The sequence below is a fragment of the Styela clava genome, chromosome 10 (assembly GCF_964204865.1).
Source record: "Styela clava chromosome 10, kaStyClav1.hap1.2, whole genome shotgun sequence".
NCBI lineage: Eukaryota > Metazoa > Chordata > Ascidiacea > Stolidobranchia > Styelidae > Styela > Styela clava.
The window spans coordinates 21064998-21088742 of NC_135259.1; the positions used below are offsets into that span (position 1 = coordinate 21064998).

The 23745-nt window shown below is 37.3% G+C and overlaps 2 protein-coding genes across 4 annotated transcripts; both read right to left on the reverse strand.

The window, feature by feature from the left end:
- Positions 1–400: 400 nt before the first annotated feature.
- Positions 401–11524, reverse strand: LOC120337076 (uncharacterized). Of its 3 annotated transcripts, none has more exons than XM_039404793.2 (11): positions 11389–11524; positions 9099–9324; positions 8147–8302; positions 7131–7405; positions 6276–6450; positions 5285–5431; positions 5043–5138; positions 4133–4324; positions 3252–3326; positions 2337–2548; positions 401–2051 (listed from the first exon to the last, which is right to left on the reverse strand). In XM_039404793.2, the coding sequence occupies exons 1-11, from the start codon at positions 11500–11502 to the stop codon at positions 1659–1661; spliced, it is 2061 nt and encodes a 686-aa protein (XP_039260727.2). In that variant the 5' UTR covers positions 11503–11524; the 3' UTR covers positions 401–1658. The 3 variants fall into 3 exon arrangements, with proteins under 3 accessions (XP_039260727.2, XP_039260728.2, XP_077973164.1); XM_078117038.1 differs by having other exon boundaries at positions 1815–2046; XM_039404794.2 differs by lacking the exon at positions 5043–5138.
- Positions 11525–13920: 2396 nt separating this feature from the next.
- Positions 13921–20592, reverse strand: LOC120342468 (radial spoke head protein 3 homolog). Its single transcript, XM_039411335.2, has 8 exons — positions 20457–20592; positions 19808–19895; positions 18978–19147; positions 18312–18429; positions 17209–17412; positions 16633–16795; positions 16002–16088; positions 13921–14938 (listed from the first exon to the last, which is right to left on the reverse strand). Exons 1-8 carry the CDS (start codon positions 20561–20563, stop codon positions 14823–14825), a joined length of 1053 nt encoding a protein of 350 aa, XP_039267269.2. The 5' UTR covers positions 20564–20592; the 3' UTR covers positions 13921–14822.
- Between the last annotated feature and the right edge of the window lie 3153 nt (positions 20593–23745).

Genomic DNA, 23745 nt, shown 5'->3' on the forward strand with positions numbered 1-23745 from the left:
TCGACGTTTCTTTGTATGAATGGTTTGTAAAAATATTTACATGATGTTTAATTACACCATGTCATCGTCACAGCACGTCTGAATACAAACATACACAAACACGAATGTGCTTGACCCCGTATCTAGCTCAATTCATTAAATTTATTTCTGGTTGACAACAAGCAATCGGCATTTTACAAACCAATTATTTGATCAAAGACAAACAAAAATATACTCTGAAGTCAGCACGTTTCTCATGTCAGCGCTCACAAAGGTACAAATCGAGCGTTTGTAAATGATTGCTATTGCGTTAAATATAAGTTTGTTAATCACTAAGTTAGCAGAGGAAAAATTCTTGGATAAAGTACAAGTGGCAATTATTCTCAAAAATTACTTTATTTTTGTAAAAAGAAGAAATCACTATAATTACGATAAAAACCACGAGTAAAAATGACAAGTTTGATTTCACATTAGATTGACAATGGTGTGAACTTTGTGACGTTACAATACATAACAATTGCCAATGAGTCACATCCCGGAAGTCAGAGCAGACTGGGATAAAATTGGAAAATTTTGTTGAGGAATTGTCGAATTTCATACTTTATTCCCACGGATTGCTGCTATTCACTGAAAGAACATTCCCATCATTAGAATGTATCTGTATACACCTGTGACGTCATAAATTACCATAGAATTGTATTGCTAATTGTTGCGAATCGCTTTTTTCCCGTCTATTGTTCAATCAATTTTAGAATTATTACTATTCAGAATTTAAAGTAGCCGCTAGAAGGCTATCGCTCCGCGGTTTCCCAATATTTCACCCTACATTTTGCGGGTTTAAATATGTCACGGTAACACTTGCATATGACATTCGATATATTTATTTGACATATAGTAGTTGAATATTACTCGACTCGATTTATTTTGTTCAGAGTCATTATTTAGTTGTTTATTTTAAATGAATATAACTTAAATTGAAATGAAAATATGTAGAAGAAAATCATATATCTAACTAATTATAACACGAGTCCTAACAGATACTTGGAAAAAAAAACAGAAAAAATAACGTGGCTTGGTAATATAAAAATCCATTCACCATCTTTGTTTCCCATCTAATAGCCAGACCTAAATGCAAAAATCTAAAAAGGTTAGATTGCGACAGCACAACTCTTCTTTTAAAAATAAACAATAATCGAATATTGAGATAGCTACTCTGCAGTGTTGTCACTGTACCGAGCTGTGGAGTGGGTGTGATTGCCTTGTGGTTAAAAGGAAAATGGTAGACTTAACTATATTGGTATCACAGCCGGAAATCTTGGGTTCAAATCCCAAGCCCCCATCTCAGCCAGAGTACGGTAAATTGAGTTGTCAATGCCAAACTGGAAAGATACCTGTCCTTCCCAACTGTGGTATACATCCTAACTATTAGTGGCTGTTTGCGCAGACTCGAAGTTGTTAGTCTTGCCAAAATTATCGGTGGATGCTAATGTCCTGGTCGACCTCGAAAATCGACAACATTTGAGCCCATACGAACTATAAAAATCGTTACAAAAACAAATAGATGCTGAATTGTCTGGGAAATAGGAAAAAGTACACGTCCTTTTCTTCATCGCAATTTTCATCTTACAGTCAGCAAAATGAATAAGTTCCTCAGAGTTGAATGCAGATAAAGCCAAAAGCTAGATTTGCAAAGGGAATTGAGGTGAATATGGACTGACAGACGGAGAAGGTATTTCATTTTCATATACGCTTCCAGCCGGAAGGTTTTCGACTCTATTGACACCAATATGTCCCTGGATGGGTCTATCCAGAACTGTTTGCTCCTTTTCCTGCATCTGACTTGTACAGCTGTTCTGAACTTGCAGGGATTCTTCAATATCACCATTTCGTTGAGTCAACGTTTCATTCACGTTATTTTGCTGATTCATATTATCAGTGTCATCGTATTGTTGATTCGCAGTCTCGGGATTTATTACGTAACAGCTCTCATCTGCTTGAAATCTGTCGTCTTCGTCTCGGTTTTTGAATGAAAGTTCGGCATACTGCAGTGCTGACTGTTCGATATTCCTCTGCTGTTCAATAAAATAAAGTATATCCTTGAGAACAATATGACGGTTTCTTGTACCAGTGTCTCCCAACCTATGGGTCGCTACCTGAAACTGGTCTGCTTGGGCCGCCCGTTTTGCGACAAAAACATTATCTATTTAATTCCATTTCATATTGGGTATTGTAGTGTTGCTAAATAGCAATGTTATGGAAAAGCAATTTCAACAAAACTCAAGTTTTACGGAAGAAATTGCCAAATCGCAATTACCAGTATATGTAGGTTTGTGTAAGTACGTCATATTGATACTTACTTCTGGTTTTGTTGACATTTGTGGATAGTATGGCGAACTTCGATTACCGGCAGTGTTCGGAGATGATGTAAATGACGTCATATGTCTTCCTTGCGCTGGCGAGGACGTCGGATCACGTGACCTGAATGATTCCTGGGAGATTCTGTCTTCAGTTGAAACTCGAGATGAATAGTGAGTCCGCTGTAGAGATAGAGTTGAAGCATTCTCTTGTACTGAATACAGAAATTAAAGTAAAATCGACAAATTGGACAAGAAGAGTCTCAATGGCTAAAATCAGTACCAGACTTGCCAATATAAGTTAAGAATTTAGTAATGCCAATGGTCTGGTGGGGTTAATATCAACTACATATAACCTGAGATATGTAATTGCTGAAATCAGGACATGTCTACCGCTCACCATACGTTGGACACATAAGCAAAGTCACATAACAAGGCTGGTGAAGCCTATGTCATTGACTCGAATTCAGTCACCAATTATTCAAGACTCGTGTCATCTAAATAAAATGGAATTGTACTCATTTAACTGCCAGTGAACCTAAAATCACTGACTAACGCAACTTTGTACCCCGCTCGAAATATGGATACTCAGGGACTTGACTCGGAGCCGAACACTGCGCAATGTATCAACAATAGGGAAAAAGATTACTCCCAAAAAGTGGGGGAATGATAGAGGCAGTTGCCTCGGGCAAGTTGTTGCAGAAGCAGCAGTTTCAAGCTGTGGGATGATTCAATTATTGATACAAATGACTCTTACTTGACTTTTAGGTTTATTTGTTCCCGAATACAACACATCTATAATTTGTTAAGCCACCGGATTATTTTTGAAGTTAGGTATAAGGGACGGGCATTATCAGAAACTTTCTCAGGGCAGCAGGAAAAGGAAGAAAAGATTCAACAAAACGAAGGTTGACTTACCTTTGTTTCTCGATTGCGTTGTCCTGGATAAATTTAAACTGCTATGCATTGAACTATGTGGAGCTTGTAGAAGGTCTGTGATTTCAAAAAAAAAATGTGTTTTTCACAATATATGGCGGATTGAAACAGCCAAAAATGATGGATGCCTTTGCCCTAATGTTCAATCAAAATCGTCATTTCAATTAGAATGCTGGAATAGGTTGCCCAAGTCTTACGATTTTTAAAAATGCAAAGGGAATTCATCGACACCATATATTTTTTAGTCCTCACAGATGTATTAAATGAAGTGAATTTACGTAAACAATTACTGATTAAAAACAACAAACCTGGTTAAGATATATTGAGAACTGACCACATAACAAAATTGGAATTGTAAAGGAACTTTATGAACATCCTGTATTTATCTTGCATAGTAAGCGTATACAATTTTTGAAATTTTCAAGTGTTAGTATTCAAATGTTTTTCCGCCATCACGGCCTCTAAACCGATTAGGTCTTCATAGGATATACAAGAGAGCTGACCTCAAATATATGGACACGTCACAAGGTGTCGTTATTATTTATTCTGACACATTAAAAACGAATCTCTTGAAGTCCACAGAAATTTTGAAATAAGTAAAAGTAATAGCCTTTTGGCAAAAAAAATCAATCTTTAACCACTGAAAATTTCAAAGCAATTGGTCCAGTATTCGAAGAGAAAAGCGATTTCATCATGACGAAAGTGAAGAATACTACTAACATGAACAACATAATGAAACGATCGTTATGTACTCTGACGTGTTCAAAAATCATTTTTGAGGTTGATACCAAACAAAGATCAAATTTCACAAACATCTGTCACTCGATGAGCTTTGAGCAATTTATCTTGATTCGTGTACTTACCGATTGTTGAAATCGGAGGCGACATTGGATAATCACTTATAATAGCATACGTTTCTTCCTCATCTAGTTCTTGTGGTATAATGTGCGAGTTAATTGTCTCTTGGAGGGGTGTGGCGGGGGTTGGCCTGAAGGTATCTGAGATGTGACCGTACTCTGGATTCATGAAATCAAAACTAACTTGCGTTCCAAAGCCTGGTGAGAAGAATAGAAATCGGAAAATGTTAAATTTGGCAAATTCCGATTTTGTCATACATTCCCGATATACGGATATATGAAGACTGGCAATACCTATACTGATAGCCTAAATCGGCAGACCCCCTGTAAAGAGTTGGAATGGATCCATAATGATCCCCAAAGGGATCTCCATCGCATACCAAAGTAGAGCTAATTGTGGTACCTTTCTGCTGTGTGTTCATTATATTGAGGACATTGTCATAGAATTCAGTTCATATCCCTCACTAAAATCGCTGATATCACAAAACCGCTGAGTACGCACTCCGCATACTAAAGTAGCAACGATAATCTTTATGTAAAGTTTCTCAAGACAAAGTTGCACTTTCACAACCAAATAACAAACATATTATTGACAAAAAAATGACTAATAAAACTCTAAGAGATCTAGAAGCAACGAGGCGGAAGTGCTATATGAACTAGGAATTTATATTTCCAGTCAGTATTGTCTGGGAAACAGATCAATAAAAGAGAGATTCGCAAACCGAGATTTCGACATAGAAATGCGTTAACAAGTGGGAACAAATTTAACTGATATATATATTTATATGTATAGATATGAATATGCAAAAGAAACACTTTAAAAATAATTTGAATGTTGCTGTTTAGTATAAGGGTAATTTTCTCAAACGAAGTAACGAATATTTGATTTTCTGATATAAAACACATATACACTTACCATCGCTTTGTGGAAGAACTTTTTTCTTTTTCTTTTTGCAGCATAACACAATGACAACGACTAACGCAAGCAATAAAATCACACAAGCCGTCCCAACTGTGAAATAAAAGAATTTTCAAACTCAGTGTCGTAAACGACTCACGATTAACTTTATGCTATGAATACTATCGAGCAGAATAGCTCGAACTTTTTGTGGCGAGATTTGAAAAGCAAACGTGATTTTGGATCTTCGCAATACGTACCGATTGCCACAAGCATATTAATATTGACAGGTGAACTTTCCGGTTTTGTTTCAATGGTTGTTGGTTCCAGACTCCAATCACCACTTGCTGTAGTATGATTGACATTTGTCAACGATCGCGTGACTCCTTTCGGCAGTATTGCTCTTCCTGGACAATAATATAACATAAGATAGCAATGCTCATATGTATATGAAAACGGAGGAGGAATCAATAATACAGACCGCACAATTTCAGACAAAATTTGGCCGAATTGTCAAATTTGTTGCACTTTGAGTATCATTAGCTATTATGGCCAAGGCTTGTCTAAACTCTAAATCACTTAGGTTTATCCGATTTTATTAAGATTTGAAACGATTTAGATTTTAGATGTTAAGTGCTATTTAACCCCTGTTTAAGCATGGTAAATATACTCCTGCCATACAAGATCGGTATAATCAATCTTTGGTTCTCCCGTAGTATCTGAACCAAGAGAGCGGACACCGGAACCTAGTATGTGTACCAAGTTAGAGGTAGGCCATAATTTTATTCCAATTTTCCTTATTTCAGTTATATTACAAGTTCGGGGACTAGCCAAATGACTCTTGTAGTATTTTTTCCTGAAATTGTTGCCTAACCCTATCCTGATACTCATACTACGTTCAGGTGTCCGCCATCTTGGTTCACATACTACGGGAGTACCCAATCTTTATAGATAAACTTGCATGGCGGGCCAGGTTGTGGTCGCCGCACTATTACGTAGGTCGTAGACCATTCAGTTATATCTTGTCAATGAACGGAAGCGCAGGAGGTTGTCGCGTAACAAAGGCATGAAGGTCAATATAACAATAAAAAGCTTTAGCCCTCGTAAAAGATTTTTTAAATTAAGATTCTCATTCTTCGTGAGAAATATACGGAAAATAAGAGTTGAAAGCACTCGTTGACGCTAATTTCAGTACTTGAGAAAACGTGTTGCTAACTATCGATATTCAATATATCGCCTTCTTTAATATACCGTCTATTTCAATATGTTCGGTTGTTTTTTTTCCAACTTCACACACAACATAAGCTTTCCAAGTTGGTAGCCTCGATCTCCATTTCCAATCTACGCTTTGGTCAAGCACAACGTGGGTTCTTCCGTTTGCGAATACTTTCTGTGTTGAATACCAGTTCTCTTCATACGCCGTCACCTAGAAATATAAATAAGATTACTCTCTGGGCATAGTGAAGCGTGCACAAGTGGTGGGGCCATAACACATAGTATTCTATAACCGATGGCGCAGCGGTTCCCTAAGTTTTGGTTCGCGCGGCGCCAAATTCCTAAGAAAATATCTCAGGCGCACTTACACGGAAAAATTTCTTATAAAACTCAATTTTGTTGTCGTTTACGTGCACTTCATGCTTGTAATAGTTTGCAAACATGTGGGGCTTAGGGAATAGCGGGAAATGTCAACTCTTCTACCCTACACTTGCCTTATTGTACACGCAGTGGACATAACGATCGTTTTAGAAATATTTTCTTGTTGTTCCTGTTCTTTAACACGTTTTTAAAAAGTCCCTTTTCTCTTTGATTACTGGACCAATTGCTTTGGAATTTTCAGTAGTTAAAGGTTGATTTTTTGCCAGGAGGGTTTTACTTTTACTTCTTTCAAAAATTTCTGTGGACTTCAAGAGATTCGTTTTTCATGTGTCAGAATAAAAAAATAGCGACACCTTGTGGCGTGTTCATATATTCGAGCATAGTTCTCTTGTTTTCCTTTGCAATACCAACAAAATACTTTGGCAATCGCTGGTGGTATGAAATATCGAGTAGGGCCTTACGGATCATGCAAGTTTAAGAACCACACGCATCGAACAATTTACAACAAACCTGCTCTCCGTCTGAGTGTTGCCACATTTTATTTTCTTCACTCCATTTAATGTCCAACCAGACACGAACGTTGTCTAACTCGGACCGTTTCATGTCAAAGTAATTTCCTGTCGATACGGCTAATTCTAAGCTCTCTAGCGACGCCAAGTGTCCATGGTGTTTCATCTCGCAAAAGTTTGTGGCAGATGTAAACGTCATGACGTCATCAGAAACTGCATAACACTTGTTGTTTTGTCGGAACGTGCTGTTGACGCAGTCACCCAAATCAACATCAACTGAATAAAGATGGAGGACTGGTCAGTTTGACGGAATGGCAAGAGTGGTGGCGCAATATGAGAAAACTCGTCAAAATAGGTGAAAAATCGGGTATCCTATGAGTCGGGAAAATTTAAAAAAGTGATTTCAAAAAATGAAAGTAATACCCCCCTTAAAACATTTACTGAGAGTTTTACATTGATTGGTCCATAAGTAGCGAGGAAATGCTCTTTTCATCAACAACAAAAACGGCAATTTCGCAGAACGATCCATACACCTTTGTTCAAGGGCGAAAAGAAATCAAAGAGATATCTGAATATTTGGAACCGAATGTTTAAGCGAGCGCTTTGAAGAGGCCTGCTTTTACCACAGTGATTAGCATGTTGAATACAAATACATTTGTATCTCTTGTTGAAGATTTTTTCCAAATTCAGAATAAAGAACATATAGCCTATGACCTATGTGGATATACCGTGTTTCCCCGAAAATAGGACTGAGCCTTATTTTAATTTTTTTTTTGAAAAATAACACTAGGGCTTAACTTGGGGGATATATTTAATTTGCATTTATTAAAAACAAAATGACAAAGTAGAGAATTACGAGATTTTCAAATATATAAATTTGATACAAATTTCGCGCTACTGACTAGGTCTTATTCTGAGGGAAGGGCTTATATTAAAATCATTTTTAAGATTCAGGCTAGGTCTTATTGTCGGGGAAACACGGTATAGGCTTTCGGCCGTAGTTGCAAGTTAACTCACGTTTTGGGGCTTGGCAGATATATTCATGATTAGCTGTGCACAACTCTCCTTTCCACTTTGAATACTCCGGTGTAGACTGGTCAGTCAATGCTCCACAATACCCTGAACCAGACGACCCCGGATCGTCAGAATAGATTTCGCCTAGAACGGAAGGACCTGAAAAGCAAATGTAAGTATGAGATAAGACAACTTTTTGACAAGGAGCATAGAATTTTGATCATTTGCTAAATTGTTGGTGCTACACACATTATTGTTGGGGTTTGGAAAATCTTTTTTTCTGCAGCTGCTGATGAATCAATCGATTCAAAGTTTGCATCACTTTAAGCTAGAAAAAGTGTCGAGGGGACTATGACTTTTATTGTTTTCAAAATTCACCTGGGTCCTATATTATATATGAGTATAACCATTTGGCATTGTAAGGCTAAGTGGGTACAATACAAACGCTCATTATAGTTAGAGCACTGGCCTAAACTGTATTGGCACTGCAGGTTACACATGTAACCCTGGGCTAGGGCTACTCAACAATATTTACTGAAGATTCGCATACAAAACTTCAAAAATATTTGGGTCCGGTTTTTCCAGAAATTATATTTCGAATCCTCAAACACGCACTTCCTCGACCGACTAAAGATTATTAGCTAATCAAGATCGTCTATTATGGCGTTATAGTTCGTTTCATATATATTTTAATCTATAAAAAAGATTTTATAAAAGAAAACTCCGAAAGTGGGGCTAATGATCCAAAATAAAAAATTAGGCGCGGTCCGAATCGAATACCCGAAAGGTCCGGATTCGGACCCGCGGTCCGCCAGTTGTGTAGCCCTGCCCTAGCCTATCATCTCACCCAAAGCGTTATGGTTAAGCACTGACAATCCAGTTCTTTCGAAAATAATAGCTTATATCAGTGGCAACTTGTACAGGAGGAAGAAATGTAAATGATTTTGACACTCACTAACAGTCGATCCGTCTGACCAAATCCAATTTCCATTTGGTTTTGAAACCATATCGATCCAGATTCGTTTTGTATTGATTTTGATTTTCCTCGCTAATGAACAAAGAGATGCGACGTCGTGAAATCTAGCCAGGTATCCTTTGAAACTTTTCCTGCACTCTTGACGAGCCGTAAGGGGGTTTGTCTTTGAATTCACAATGACGAAGCAGTATTCGCTATCGGGGACCTAGAAATTATAAAAGAAGAATTTAAAAATAACGTCAAGTGTTACTGTTAATGCTAGTTGATTGGAAACGGTCGTTTAATCGGAATTAATCGTTAATTCATCTGGAACGACACTATTAGTACTAATACACAGCGGCTCCCAGTTCAAAATGTCTACAACAGTTGTTCTTAAACTCCCATAATCATCGCCTCCCTTCCTCAATTCTCTCAACTTGTGAGCCTCCTGCTCTTCTATGCAAAATATTTGGTTCTGCTTTCAATGTGTTCGAGTCAGTTATTTTAATTAACCACTTGTAAAATAGAAAATCCAACAAGCGAATATAAGAGAAGAGATGCATTACAGTCGAATAATAAAACAGAAGATTTTAACTTATGGTAATCATCGCGAATGACACCCCGAGACAAGGTAAAGGTTTGATCGAAGCCCTGCGTAGCGGATTCCTACGTGGCTCCTGATGCAAGATCCCGGTTTGAGAAACCTGATTTGCACTATATGTGGACGATAGGGGATTTAAACCTGAGGACGATATTGGATTTAAATATAAGGTGTATATATAATTGTTGACTACGACGTTATAAAAAAGTGCATTAGATTCGGGGCGTTCATTCAAAAATAAAATTGAATAAAAAAAGTGCCTTTATGGACGTCTCCATCTTTGACGGGCAAAAATTTGAAATAGATTAGCATATTGGTTGTGGATTTAAAACGCTTTTTTACAACAACAACAAGAAAAATAGCAACACTTTTGCGAACCGAATCATAGGTCCATTTTGTGTCCGAAAAAATAACTTTGGTACCCCCGTAGTGTGTGTACCAGGTTAGGGTTAGGCCATAATTTTTTTCCGATTTTCCCCATTTTAGTTCTATTACGAGTGCGGGGGCTGTCCGTGTTAGCCAAATAAATGTACCTCGGCCTATAGGTTTCATTTTTTTTTACACAACTTGATGTAAAGTAGACGAACAAAATTAGTTACCACCATATTGGTACACATACTTCTGGAGCGCCAGAATTTTACATAATGGATAAGTCTGACTCAACGTCTGTGACACATGTTATCAGGTGGTGGCGTGACGTCTTAATAACGACACAGGAAATGAATTCGTCGGTGTCATCCAGACTCAGTTTGAACACGTGTCTTCATTGACTCATTTATTGGCGATGAATTTGTTTTGGTTTGCATTTGCGAATCATACTCGCAATTCACTGTTAGTCAGGCCTGCTATCCTTCTGTTTTTACATTTGATAAGAATTGGGCCCGACGACAGAACAGGTTTCGTTTGTGCACGGAATACACGAGCCAATAAGTTATTTTTCCAAAAACTTCGGTTATGCAGTATTCACGGCCTTTTAGATATTCTACTAGCGTTAATCGGCTTATACTGACACGTAAAGCGCGACCATTATGGTAGCTCTTTGGCCCCCATAATTTCGCCCAGAATGAATCACTTTTAATTCGGAATGAGTGACCTTGTATTCTTAAATTAAAGATTGGTCAGATTTCTAGTCTTATGATCCTTTCATTTGCATTTGCCCTCCATTGTTCCAGCATGTACCAGTGTACTGGAATTTTCCGTTGTTCGGCAATAGATTACACGAGTATTTATTGCTACAGTGAGCGCGACCTAGTGGCAAAAGCTTTAGACTTAACCATGATTGCATCGCAGGTTATAATCCCGGGTCAAATACAATGTTCACCACTTCCCCGGAGTATCCTTACCAACCAGTAGCTGCTTCCGCAGAGCCTTGTTTGGAGCGAAAGACAAAAAAAAAAAAAAACCTCAAATAACAAAAAATGCCAGGTACAGGCAAAAAAGTCAAAGAAGAGTTGACCTCTGACCTCGCAATTCAAGCATGAATTTAAAAATTATAATTTGTCGCACATACATGTCTTGGCGAAATATATTTCACACATGGGCATTTCTCTTATAAAGTGAATAACAACGTTGAATACGCTGAGGGCAAAGATGTTCGAATACCAAAATAGTGCCGAGAATGAATTTCGAATTCTGTCGCAATCCTTACATTAATTTGGATATTCAAATCTCTCTCATACATTTACTTACACTTATCATAGTCCAATCAGGAGGAAGTGACGTCACAGGGCAATTCGAGTTTTCACAGGATGCGAAGCAGGTGATAAGAAGTATTATAATCCAATGATGATTCATATTGGTCATAGGATTTCACTACAACCAGTAATTCGATGCTTAGACATATATAGATGGGCTGATAGGAAAGTACAGATTGGCCTAAAAAAGTAAATTAAACTATTAGTATTTATTTAACTACGGACCTGCTTTTTGACTATCTTTTATGTTTATTTTTGTATAAAAAAAGTCTTGTTTCAAGCGAAGGTCGAAAGTACTCCGTGTGAACAGATCTACAACGTTCATGAAAATCCTATTGTTGACCTTTACGACAATCAAACAACGACAGTGGGAGTTAATTTCAAATTAATGACTAAATTAGAGCTTCTGAATTACCAAATCAATTACAAAAATAAAGCGGCAAACATGGGGCACTCCGGTATTCTAGATTCATCTCATAGCGAACCCGAAATTCCAGCCCGATAAATACACGACCATTAAGACATTAACCTGTTTGAATGTCAGACTCGATGCTCGTATACATATTGATAGGGGAACGGTTGAAAAAGCTTGGTAATCAAAATTGGAATTAGGGTTATTCCAAAAAACGACATATTAATTGTCCCAAAGTGGGTGCTAGATATTAATAATAAATTATTTCAAATAGGTGTATTTGTTTAATTTTGTTTTAACCAAAAACTACAAATTTAAATCATCGCAGTGGCGGCTTATCCAAAGCTTTGTTCGAGGCAAAGTTGAAAATACTCTAAGAGACTTGAAAAAAACACCCACGCCACGTTTTAAAATAACAAATCAGTGATCATCCAGGGGTTAAAATGATTTGAAAATTTGAATTTCCAGCACAATCTGCATTCCCAATCCTTATTTCAACATCGATACTAGTTCTTTTATTTCATTTCATGGTGTTTTTTGTGGGGGGGGGGGGGGGGGGTGGGGTGCAGTTATCGGATGTCGTCCGTCATATTATTAGGTTTCCTCGTCGGCCTAGTGTAGGTAAAATTAAATTCAAGTGCGATAATTTACGCACAGTGTTGAGCTAAGAAGATTTATGTCTAGCCTACACCGATATCGACTGCGTAGCAACAACAAATTCCAATACAGCTCGTTTCAAATAGAAGAATACCGATATCTTTTATGCGGACTTCATAAGGATTCGTTTTTGCTATCCGTCAAAGCTGAAATTGAAGCATTCTAGTACAAAACTGTATTGGAATTTCATTAATTAGGGTGTCACTAATAATATACCACTCGGGTTTTATCATAACTACCACGTAGTGGAGAAAAGTTGGCGAGACGATCTAAAGGGGGCTTTTCTGACTTTTTCTGAGCAGTACTTTTCCAAACGTTTGAGCTCACTTTACTTTCTGTATACAGAACGAATATATAAATTCTATCCTATGCTGTACTACGAATCTCTTGCTAATAGTTGTCAGGCTTGCTAATACTACAACAACCGCACAAATTATGAAATCCTGTGACTGAATATCCGTCACTCTCGCGACATGGCAAATTTTGTCCACGATAACTGAAATTTGTGAGATAGGCCATACAGAGCCAATGGGTAGGTTAACATTCTGTTTAAATTATCACGCATGGGCGGGTGGTAACAGTTAGGTCATAATGCATCCTTGTTCCATCACACATTCGTATTTATGATGCAACAATTCTTTATCTATTAGTCATCATAAAATTACGTTCGACGAATCCTGCTTATTCATCAATTGCAAATATGACGAATAATTTGCTTTTAAAATGCATTCATTGTAGTTATGAATTCTTTTTTCTATTTAACGTGCTCAAAACTGGCGTAGTTTTATACTCCTGTACTAAGATTTATCGCTGTTCAAATGCCACGTGGTTTTGTGACAAAAGTAATAATTCTGGCATTTGTTAACGAATTGGTAATATTTTTATGCCATGCTTTTGCACGCCTCACGCTCCGGTTTATAGGGCCCTTTCATCTACATCAATGCATTCATCATTATTTGGATAAATATTTCCAACTTTATCAAGCATCAAGGGGGGGGGGAGGGGACTGGAAAAGGTCCAGGCCGCCCTTGCAGGCAGCCTCGATCTGTAGGAAGTTACTAATGTTGAGAGGACTGGATTAATTCTAATTCGGCATTGCCTATTCAATTTATTACATCCCCCCCCCCACTCGTGAGAATAGCAAACATTTTACCCATTCTCGGATTTGTTAGCTAATTGGTCAAATCGTAACACTCCGTTGCTCAATTATTGCAGCGATAAAACTTACTTGATTATACAAAGAGATGGCTCTCTACTAGATACCCACGAAATTCGTGGTGTCTATGGATCGCGAATGTTTTGGGTTGCACTTAACTAAACTGGGAAACGAACAATCCGTACTATCAGCTTTCCTTTCCATACAGATGCACAAAAAAAAAATATATTACAGGATTTTAAAACAAACTTACTATCTACAAAATAAAGCACAAAACATGCTCAATTATAAAACAATAACTATTCCAAAATAGTACCATTTATTGCTAATACAGTAAAATCTCCATATTTTTCACAAAAGTTGCCATGAAACTAATACAAACCTACAGTGAAAAAATTACAAAAATTGATATGCAATTAAGGGTGAAGAAACAATCTAAGCCAGTGGTTCTCAAACGGTGGGGCGTGCCCCACAAAAGGGCATGGACAAATTTTTTGAGGGGGCGTGAAGCTCATAAAAAGTAAAACTATTCGGTAGATTTGATCTTGTCCGCCTTATTTTGGATATTTACTTTCCATCCACTTATTTTCAATGTGTTTTTGAATAGAAGATATAACATGTTAAATGCAAGACTTGGTGGGCACATGTGTTTAGAGTATCTGAAAGGAAGCGACAAATTATCATTAAGTTTGAGAACCACTGGTCTAGTCCAATCCTTCGTTATTTGTGACAATGTTGCCTTATTACTATGAAAACGTGCTAGATTAATATTTTTACAGATTGAAGATTCGTTGCAACAGTGTAAAATATAAAACAGTCGAAACAATATATATATAACCAATATAGTCAGAAATTTATTGTCAGATACTTAGAATATGAAGAATGTTATATTAGGGCATACAAAACCAGCTGATATTCCTTTACTCTTGAAATTATGCGAGTTGCATTAGGCTATAAATTTTTTTTTGGACAATGCTTATTCACGCTTTCAGTCCTGTACAGATATCTGACAACATGCAAGGTGCTACTATTTAATAAAACGGAAAATATTACAATATTATTATTAGCAATTCTAACAAAAGTCATTTTTTTAAATTATCTGAATATCTACCAAGGAAAAATTAATCATTTCAACTTAAATAAATATATGACAATAAATTTCCAACTCAAATAAAGGAAGATCTGAAAGTAATTATAAAACTATTCAGTTTGTTTTATCAGTCTGTTGTGAGGCCGGTTTCGATGCATCTGATCCTCCAGACAGAGGGGGAGCTTTATCAAATAATTCAGCTCGTTGTTTGACGACTTCTCGGATGATCACTGAAAAAAAAAAGACGAAGGTTAATTTTTTAAATATACAATGCTTATTCACTGTGAACAAGGCTGGCTTTAACTCTTTTGTTCCGTATAACTTATATATTCGTATTACCATCCTTGGTCATAATAGTTATTTTCGGACTATTTTACGTTTATGTTCATGTTTTGTGAAGTATTCCGCACTAACTAAATCATTTTGAGCATCCAACTATGATCCGTGCTTGATCTGTCAACATTTTGTTTTTTTGTAAATTTTTTATTTTACTACTAAGTGAATTTTATTTGTGTAGGCATTTCAAAGCTTAGAGATACACGAAAGTATTTGTCATTACTTCAAAAATAAGTCATTTGAACGAGCGGGAAACAATTTCGCGCACATAATAAACAAACAAAGATTCCAGACAACTATCGTGGACATGCTCTCACATATCATTGATTATTTCGCGTTTCGCTTCGCTTGCGAAGCTGAGTCTGGTTTTTCTGCAAAGGTGACGTAACCCTCTTTCAGAAGAGCGCTTGGAATTTCGTTTCTTTGTAACACGTGTTCATCGAAGCGATAAGAGTGTGAAAGGTTCTCTCAAAATTTTTTGAAATTTCTCTCTTCTTACACGCGTAGGGTCGAACAGTTTCGCCTACGTCATTTGGGCGCGTTTTAGTAGGAAGACGCGAAAATAAGCTTTTTAAAGAGATATTGGGGGTGTTCCTTGTACGTTTGGTTAACTGGTCATTGCATATTATAAAATGGTACATAAAGTCGATTGTATACAGCGGAAAAAAAGGGTTAAGACTTCTGATTTGGCATTATCTATCACAGTAGTTCCCTTCCATGGCTTGTGGCCACTTTCCACGGCCTTTCAGCACTTATAGCCCACTGTTTATTATTCTTGTGGTATTTATAGTAATATTTTGATAAATTAATTTGTGAAATTTTTATAAAAGAGCTACGATGAGAGTTCTCCGAAGGGGCCCACAGGTTGTGAAAGTTTTAGAACCACTGCACAAAGTCCAAAAATTAATCCCACTACCCAGTAAAACACTTGTTAACGTCTCCCTAAAAAACACTTACTGTCAAGCATGGTTCTTCCAACGACAGTCTCATCGACTCTCTTCACAACTTCATCCATAATCCAAGGCATGAATCCTTGCTCAACGTCTGAAAAATAAAGTAAAACATTTATAAAAAAAAAAAAAAAATTTTGGGCAAAGAAAACAACAATTTGTGACCTGGTATATGTGAATGACAAAAAATATTTTTTTCGGTACTCCCGTAGTATGTGTACTTATTCCGATTTTTCTTATTTTAGTTCAATTACGAGTTCAGGGACTGTCAGTGTTATCCAAGTGACCCCTGCCCATAGGTTTCATTCCCTTTACACAACTTGATATGAAATAGGCAAACGAAATTAGTTACCTCCATATTGATACACATACTTTTATGCTCTTAAAAAAGGTTTGAACAACGATTGATATCTAGAGAGTTACCATGTTATTGGGAGCACCAGAACATTCCCAAATGGCAATGCCTTCTCATTTAGACAAATATTTTTGAATCAAACAAAGACCATGGCAATTTAACAAATTGCATATGGATAAACAGCAATTTCAATGTACCAATCTATTAATTTAATTTTGACAAGGTCCTGTATAAGCAGTCACTATAATGAGCTACAAAAAATGAGCTTTTATAAAAAAGTTACCTCTCTCTACAGGGTCGTAGAAATAGCCGTTATCTCTCAATGTGCTGAACACGGATGGTACGAGATCTGCAAGGTAGCTCTGGGCAAATGCACGAGCCGCAATCTTTTCTGCGGTTTCTCTTTCTTTTTTCAAAACTTCACGTTGTTGTTTCATTCGTCTTTCCTAGGAAATCAAAGATATGAAATTCATTATGAGACGCAAGCAGAACTATGGATTGAGAATCATTTTGGTTCTGTTGTATTGTTATTGTTGTAAAAAGGGAATTTTTCTTTCAACTAAAGGACCAATTGGGTACAAATTTTTAGTACTCACACTACACCAATAAAGCAAAATCGCACTACTGAATGCTCGTCAAGCAAAATTTCATCCCAGTGTGATATAGCACAATGTTGAAAGCGCCGTTATAAATGAGAAAAAGCATTAGAAAAAAATGGAATACAAAGTCTGTGATGGGCAAGTGAATAAGTTCCACCGCTAATTCCATGGCCTGTGTGTTGCCTCTGCTCTGAACACTAGCCACTGCAGCCACAAAATTAAATTTGATATATTTGAAAAAAAGCAAAACCGCCACAAACCTTTTCTTCGCTGTGCCTTCTCTCTTGTTCTTCCAGTCTTTGCATCTCCACCAATTCAGCATTTCTTAATTCTTCAAATTCTCTCTGTTGCTGACGTAAGTTGGCGAGTTCTTCTTCCTCCATGACTTCGAGCAGAGCTTGTTCCATGGTTTTGCCAACGAGAACTTCAAGTATTGGCTTAACTTCAATGTCAAAGTCAAACAGCTGGAAAAAGTAAAAAATATTTCAGTAAAGCAAGTCACATGTAACAAAAGTATTGACAATTTTACATTTAGTTTCCATGATTTTAGTCATTAAAGACAGCACATACAGTTTTATTAATATGCCGTTGTATTTACTGGTGTATATTATTAAGCCACCTCGGCGGTGTGGCTTCGTGCTAAACGTTGGGAATATGCTCGCCACAGCACCCCTGATTACCCTGCGTGAGTTTGCAGGTTCGAATAAATGCGGGGACAGTTATGTGTGAGAGGATTGCTGGACTCCTGGCCGCCATAGGGTGGTTTGCGTAACCGGTTGTCGGTAACGGCTTCTGAAAACAAATAACTGGCCAACTAATCCCATACCAGACACGGACTGTTGACCAGACGAGATGCCGTGGATCGCCATATGGTTTAGCCATCTTATCGCCTTTCCTCTCCCCTGAGATAAATATGTAAATCCTACCCCATCTTATTATGTATAGTTTCAGTAGCACTTGGCTTTTGGGTGGTCACCCATATCTTTACTCATATTAATAACTCCTTTACTTCTGAATAAGTGCATGTAATCCACCACCACAATTCTTTATAGTCTTAGTCTATCTTGAAATTTAAGTTGCCGTTAATAAGTTTGTTCAGAGATGAGTCTCATTTACTTCATAATCGGTGTACCACCATAATTATGTGGCCGTCAAACTTTGTCAAATTTTATTAATGCTGTATTGCTTCTTTGGACAGTTACAAAATTAGCCAAGTCAGTACTTTAATAAGTAAACGAATAGCTCACAGAGCTCCTAGGTTTCTTTAACGGATCCCTGGGGCTTCTCATGAACGTTATGACGTTGCTTTCAGAATATTTCATAACCCAGGACACTAAAATATGCTCGCTATAGTGATACTTACATCTCCTTCGAGGATCTGTGTCGCCACATCTTTCCCAGTTTTAGCAGGAACAAATAGTGGAGAAGGGGGCCGATCTAAGAACGCATCTGTCTGTGTGTCAATATCAGCCTCTTCTATCCTGTAGCAACAAAAGATAAATTCTGAGAAAGCCTTTTCATTAATAAAGCTGAAGGTTATTTATGGAAAAATATTCATAGGTAATTTCATAAAAATAAAAGCTCATTAAATCTTTAATTTTCAGATCTTATAAGAACCGGAAAATGATAGCAGTGACGGGACAATTGACTATGGCGCTGCTGTAACTGGGCCAAGTTCCGCTACTAAATTTATTTGGCCTGAGAACTGTGTCCATCGGTCTAAGGTGCTGTTTACGGGATCACCTGGTCTACAATAAACATTGATAATCTATTGTAAAATTTGGTGTTAATTAGTGCACAAAGTTTTAGATGCCTTTTTATGACATAAATGATGCCAAACACTAAAAAAGCTATGATTTTTTGGACTGGGAAGTACTTTTTCGTAAAATTTAATTGTCGCTGGGGGAATGTTTTTCAAAAATATATTTGATGGTAGGGGTTTAACCTTTTATATTCAGACATTATAAAAACCAACTTACACAAAGTCACTAAATCCCACCATTGGTAACAGTGCATAACGAAAAAATACCTGTCGCTAAGTTCTTCCAGATACAATTCAGTTTGCACTTCGATATGTTTTCGACCATCGACAGGTTCTGGTGATCGAGGACGAAGTTGATCCTTTGCTCTCTTCTTTGCAATTGCTCGACGACGAATCTCTTGCTGCCGTTGAATTTCTATCGGGTCAGGTTGCGCTGACTGCAAGTAGAATTTGGCATTTATGTGTATAGTATCCAATTTAGCCATATAAATATGAATATTATCACTTCTTATATTGTAAATTATAATTATAATAAGATGGGAGAGATATTTGCTTGGTCTAATGCTGACATGGGCAAACTACAGCCTGATATTAATTGATTCAATCTGGCCCGCCTGATGCTGCCCCAGCCCCAACCAAACCTGAATTATCAAATTAAGCCATATAAGTACATGAATAATATCATTTTATTATAATGTTAATTATAACTTTAATAAGAGAATAAAACATGACGGAGATATTTGCTTGGTCTAATACTGACATGGGCAAACTACAACCTGCGGGACGAATTTGTTGAGATTGCAATTAAATTTAGTTTTGGCACGAGGCTTATTGTTATCCACTTTTTCTTTTGTAACTGTATTGTTCATAAAATGAAACTACTTAATTCACACTTACAAGGCCCGCCAGTCTAGGCTGGCAAAATTATTGGCCCAAGGTCCAAAAAACTTTCCCTCCCCTGGTCTGACAGGTGTTATATAAATTTAAGTGACAATTCCAAGATTTGGTAACCTTTGCTCAACAAATTGTAAATGCCTGCATGTATATCAATGAAATTAGCAATGTGCATACAAAACAAATCAAAATTTGGAACTTACGGCAGGCAATGTGTGTTGTGCATAAGTGTTCCCTCTCACAATTCTTCTATCATACATAATGTTCCCATATGGAGCAGAGCCTTCATTTCTAAAAAATTGAAACCACTAGGTTAAGGACAAAATAAGTGAACTTAGCTCATGATTGGATTAGAATAATATGTCATGATTTTGTCGTGACGGACTTCATTTAAAAGAAGATAATAGAAATTTAATACTGCTAAGGTAAAGAAAAACGGGTAGTACGGCAAGCTCAATGGTATGAAGATATCAATACCTTTCATGGGCCTTTCATGGAATATTGTTATGCATTCTAGCAAAGACTAACAGTAGGGCACAATTCTATGATTCCCAGATGTTCGGTATTAAGATCAATGAAACAAGCACTATTAGTTTTTGAAACAAAGGTGCCTGGCAAGGCGCATCTTCGTTGCTGACTGTCATTCGCTAAAAGCTCTTGAATGCTACAGTAAAATTATTTTTCTATCGGAAATCAGGAATCCAATGATGACGCTTTCAAATTGAAAGCTTTTTTTAAATTTTTGCGCAATATAAGTTTGGAATTTTGTGGGGTTACGGAGGTGCCAAACTGATAAGATAGAAATATAATAAGTGACATATTCATAAAAAAGTGAGCCAAAAGATAACTTACTGTTCATTGACAAACTGCCTGTATTTCCTTCTTCCCTGAACAGCATGTGGTTTGCTTTGAAACGTATAAGTTCCTTGGTCGGGCTGCTGAGGTATTACTGCAGTCATTTTTATGAAAATTGTAACAAAACTAAAAACTAAGAAAATATTGAAATACCAATAGTTAATGTTTTGCGACAAGTAGATGAAAAACAACTAAACCTCTAGTTGGCCTGGCTCAACAATTTTTTGCATATGTCATTCCTAACCCCCACTAGACTACGTCACCAAAAAATTATGTCATTGCGACTTCACAGTGGCGTAATAAGGCCCACCAAAATATGCGGATAGTCATCCGAAACACATAGACTATCATCCGAAACCGAGCAAGCTATTTCTCTTGTTTTCTCGTCGCATCGATCACGAGACATCGTCGGCGTTAGCGAGTTCGTTATCGGCGGCGCAGATGGCATTTTGGGCAATCGTAATATACTTTGCAAGCTCTATGACGCGATGGTGACGTCGCAGTGATGTAATTGTTGGATGGCATAGTCAGGTGGGGGTTAGGAATACCATATGCAAAGTTCGTTATGCTACGCCCACTGGAAGTACTTTTGGTACTAAACTATCCTAGACCCACAAATTCTTTTAAATGTAGGATACAGGAATAAGAGTGTCATTATTCTGGGCAAGCAAAATATGAGGATTGAAGATTATCAATAAGTTTTGAGTATGAAAATATTATGTAATTGGATAGATGAACTTGTATGGTGGAGGTAGAGTAGCAACCCCAGGCAGGGTAATCAACAGTGCAATAACAAGAATAAGTATTATGCTACGGTAGTTAGTTTGGTAGTCTATGTTATATCGGGTGTGTGCTTGAAAAGTTGGCTGGACCTCATGCAAAGTAGTTTTACAACAGGATATAAGTATTATGAATATGTCTGTATGTGCAAGAAAACTGATGAACCCATCACATTCCATGCCCCTGAAACAAACGATTATTTCCATACCCGAAATGAACCGGTATCACTATTCAGACGAATATAACATGAGAGGTTTTGTGGGATATCCCTTTCCAGTCCATCCAGGAAAATATGAATATCCTATCATGATAAGGTGTAATAGTATATTGACGTAAGTATTTTTTTTACCACAGTTACATATCAACTGATAACTGCTTTTTAGGATGATACAGCTATATACATCTCTATGCTTAGCACAGTTGCAGGGGATTCTTTCGAAACCCTTTGCATTATCAGTACACTTTTTCAGGCTTTCAAAACTTTTAGTTCATCGCGCTGCCCATTGAGATTGAACATAGTCAGATAGTGATGTCAAGTCCATGCATCTGAAAACAAATAACTGCCTAACTAATTCTATACCTGACATGGACTGGTAACCAGACGAGAGCATGTGGATCGCCATATGGTTAAGCCCTGTTATCCGATTTCCTCTCCCCTGAGATAAATATGTAAATCATATCCTACTGCTGTACTGGTATGGAACTGTTCAATGCTGAAATATATTCTAAAATACTATTATACTTTTACAGTAATACCGAAAAAACCAGGGAGCCTGGAATCAGTTTCATTTAGACTCTGCAACCAGTCCACGGGTCTAGTATAGTCTAGTACCACAAGTACTTTCAGTGGGTGTAGCATAAAGAAATTTGCATGTGTTATTCCTATCCCCTACCTGACTATGTCATTCAAAAATTATGTCACTACGACGTCACATTCACGTCATAGAGCTTGCTAAAGTATAGCTTCGATCGCCCGAAAGGAAATATGCGCCAATGATAATGAACTCACTAACGCCAGCGGTCTCTCTCATATCGCGATTGTGGGGCTAGAAAACGAGAGAAATAGCTTGCCCGATTTCTAATGATCGTCTGCGCATTTTGGACGACCATCCTTACCCTTTGGAGATCGTAATGACATACTTTTTTGGTGATGTTGTCAGGTGGGGGTTAGAAATGACATATGCAAAAATTATTGAGCATGGCCAACTAGAAGTGCATGTGATACTAAACTATACCAGACCCCAGTCCACAGATAAAAAAAAATAGAAACGTGTTTATTTGAACAGAATTTTACCTAAAGAAAGTAAAGCTAAATCGAAATATATTTGAAAGGCGATGCACTTTCAGACATTGTATTAGACTACAGATAGCGGTTCGAGGTACGGTAGGGTGGCTTGGCCACTTTGCGGCCACGACCTATTCGCGGCCATCAACTTCATCAATTAAATTGATGCAGAAAAATTTAACGAACCGCGACGATATTTCCCACGCGTTATTGTCCACTAATCCTCCGTAGCTCTGCGAAATTACACTAAAATGAGGCCACAAGCAAAAAAGTTACGACCGAATACCAGACCGAAGAAAAAAAACGGACCATTTTTTCATGTCGCCAACTACCCATTGTCCCTTAAATAAAATTTGAAAACTCATACAAATATAAGAGATAAAGAGATGAAACTTGGCAGGTGGGTAGAGTTGTGTTTCTTTTACCCATCTTCAAAGTTTTGCGTTTCTACATTTAGAGGAGGGGGAATAGGGGGATGCGCATTTCCACTACGTCGATATTATCTTTGTCGACCAATTTGCGGCCACCGTGTTTTTGTCTGTTTGATTGCTGTGATGCGGGGCTTTGTTTATGATTTGACGAGTTTTGTTCGAAATAACCGTGTTCTTAAAATATATGACGGTCAGAAATGCAATTAGAAGCCCAATGTTTTCACGCATGGCTGCGTATGCTATAGTCTCAAGACTCTCAACGCAGCAGGAACGATGTTCAAGGCTTGAAATCTGTGGTCGCACACTTGTCGTTCGGTCGCAAATACGTCTCTCGAGTGTCGTACTTTGGTGGTTTGTATAGCTTTAACCCCTGTTCGTAAAAAGTTAATTCGAGGTTCAGCATGTAGAATGCCAATGCATCCACGATAAAAAAATTAACGGGTTAGAAATATTGTTTTTTGTTTTATAGTGGTTTGAATGAAATCACATCCACGTAAAATTATTGGATAAAAAATACGTTGAATAAGAGCAAAATGGACATACTTTGTCATTAATTTCAAGAGTGTTTTTACGTAGAATTAATGGATAAAAAATATGTCAAATCAGAGCAAAAATAGACGTTTGACCTTTGACCCTAAACGTTATTTCTATACTTCGTCACCAACTTTGAGAGTGTTTGTGCGACTTTAGATACCGGTACTGTTCAGTACATCCGTGTCAAATTATTGTATAAAAAATACACTGAATCAGAGCCGTAACTGGCCAGCGTCGGTGAGGAGGCGTTCTTTTC

Bases quoted from the DNA above. Each gene is read 5' to 3' on its own strand.
- LOC120337076 (XM_039404793.2), bottom strand. From the start codon at position 11,502: ATGACCAATATGAATCATCATTGGATTATAATACTTCTTATCACCTGC. The intron at 8,303-9,098 runs GTGAGTGTCAAA...TTTGCTTTTCAG, and splicing joins GTCAGACGGATCGACTGTTA to GTCCTTCCGTTCTAGGCGAA. The intron at 5,139-5,284 runs GTACGTATTGCG...TTTATTTCACAG, and splicing joins TAATATGCTTGTGGCAATCG to TTGGGACGGCTTGTGTGATT.
- LOC120342468 (XM_039411335.2), bottom strand. From the start codon at position 20,563: ATGACTGCAGTAATACCTCAGCAGCCCGACCAAGGAACTTATACGTTT. The intron at 19,148-19,807 runs GTAAGTTCCAAA...TTCTACTTGCAG, and splicing joins CACAACACACATTGCCTGCC to TCAGCGCAACCTGACCCGAT. The intron at 14,939-16,001 runs GTAAGTGTTTTT...TTTTTTTTTCAG, and splicing joins TGGAAGAACCATGCTTGACA to TGATCATCCGAGAAGTCGTC.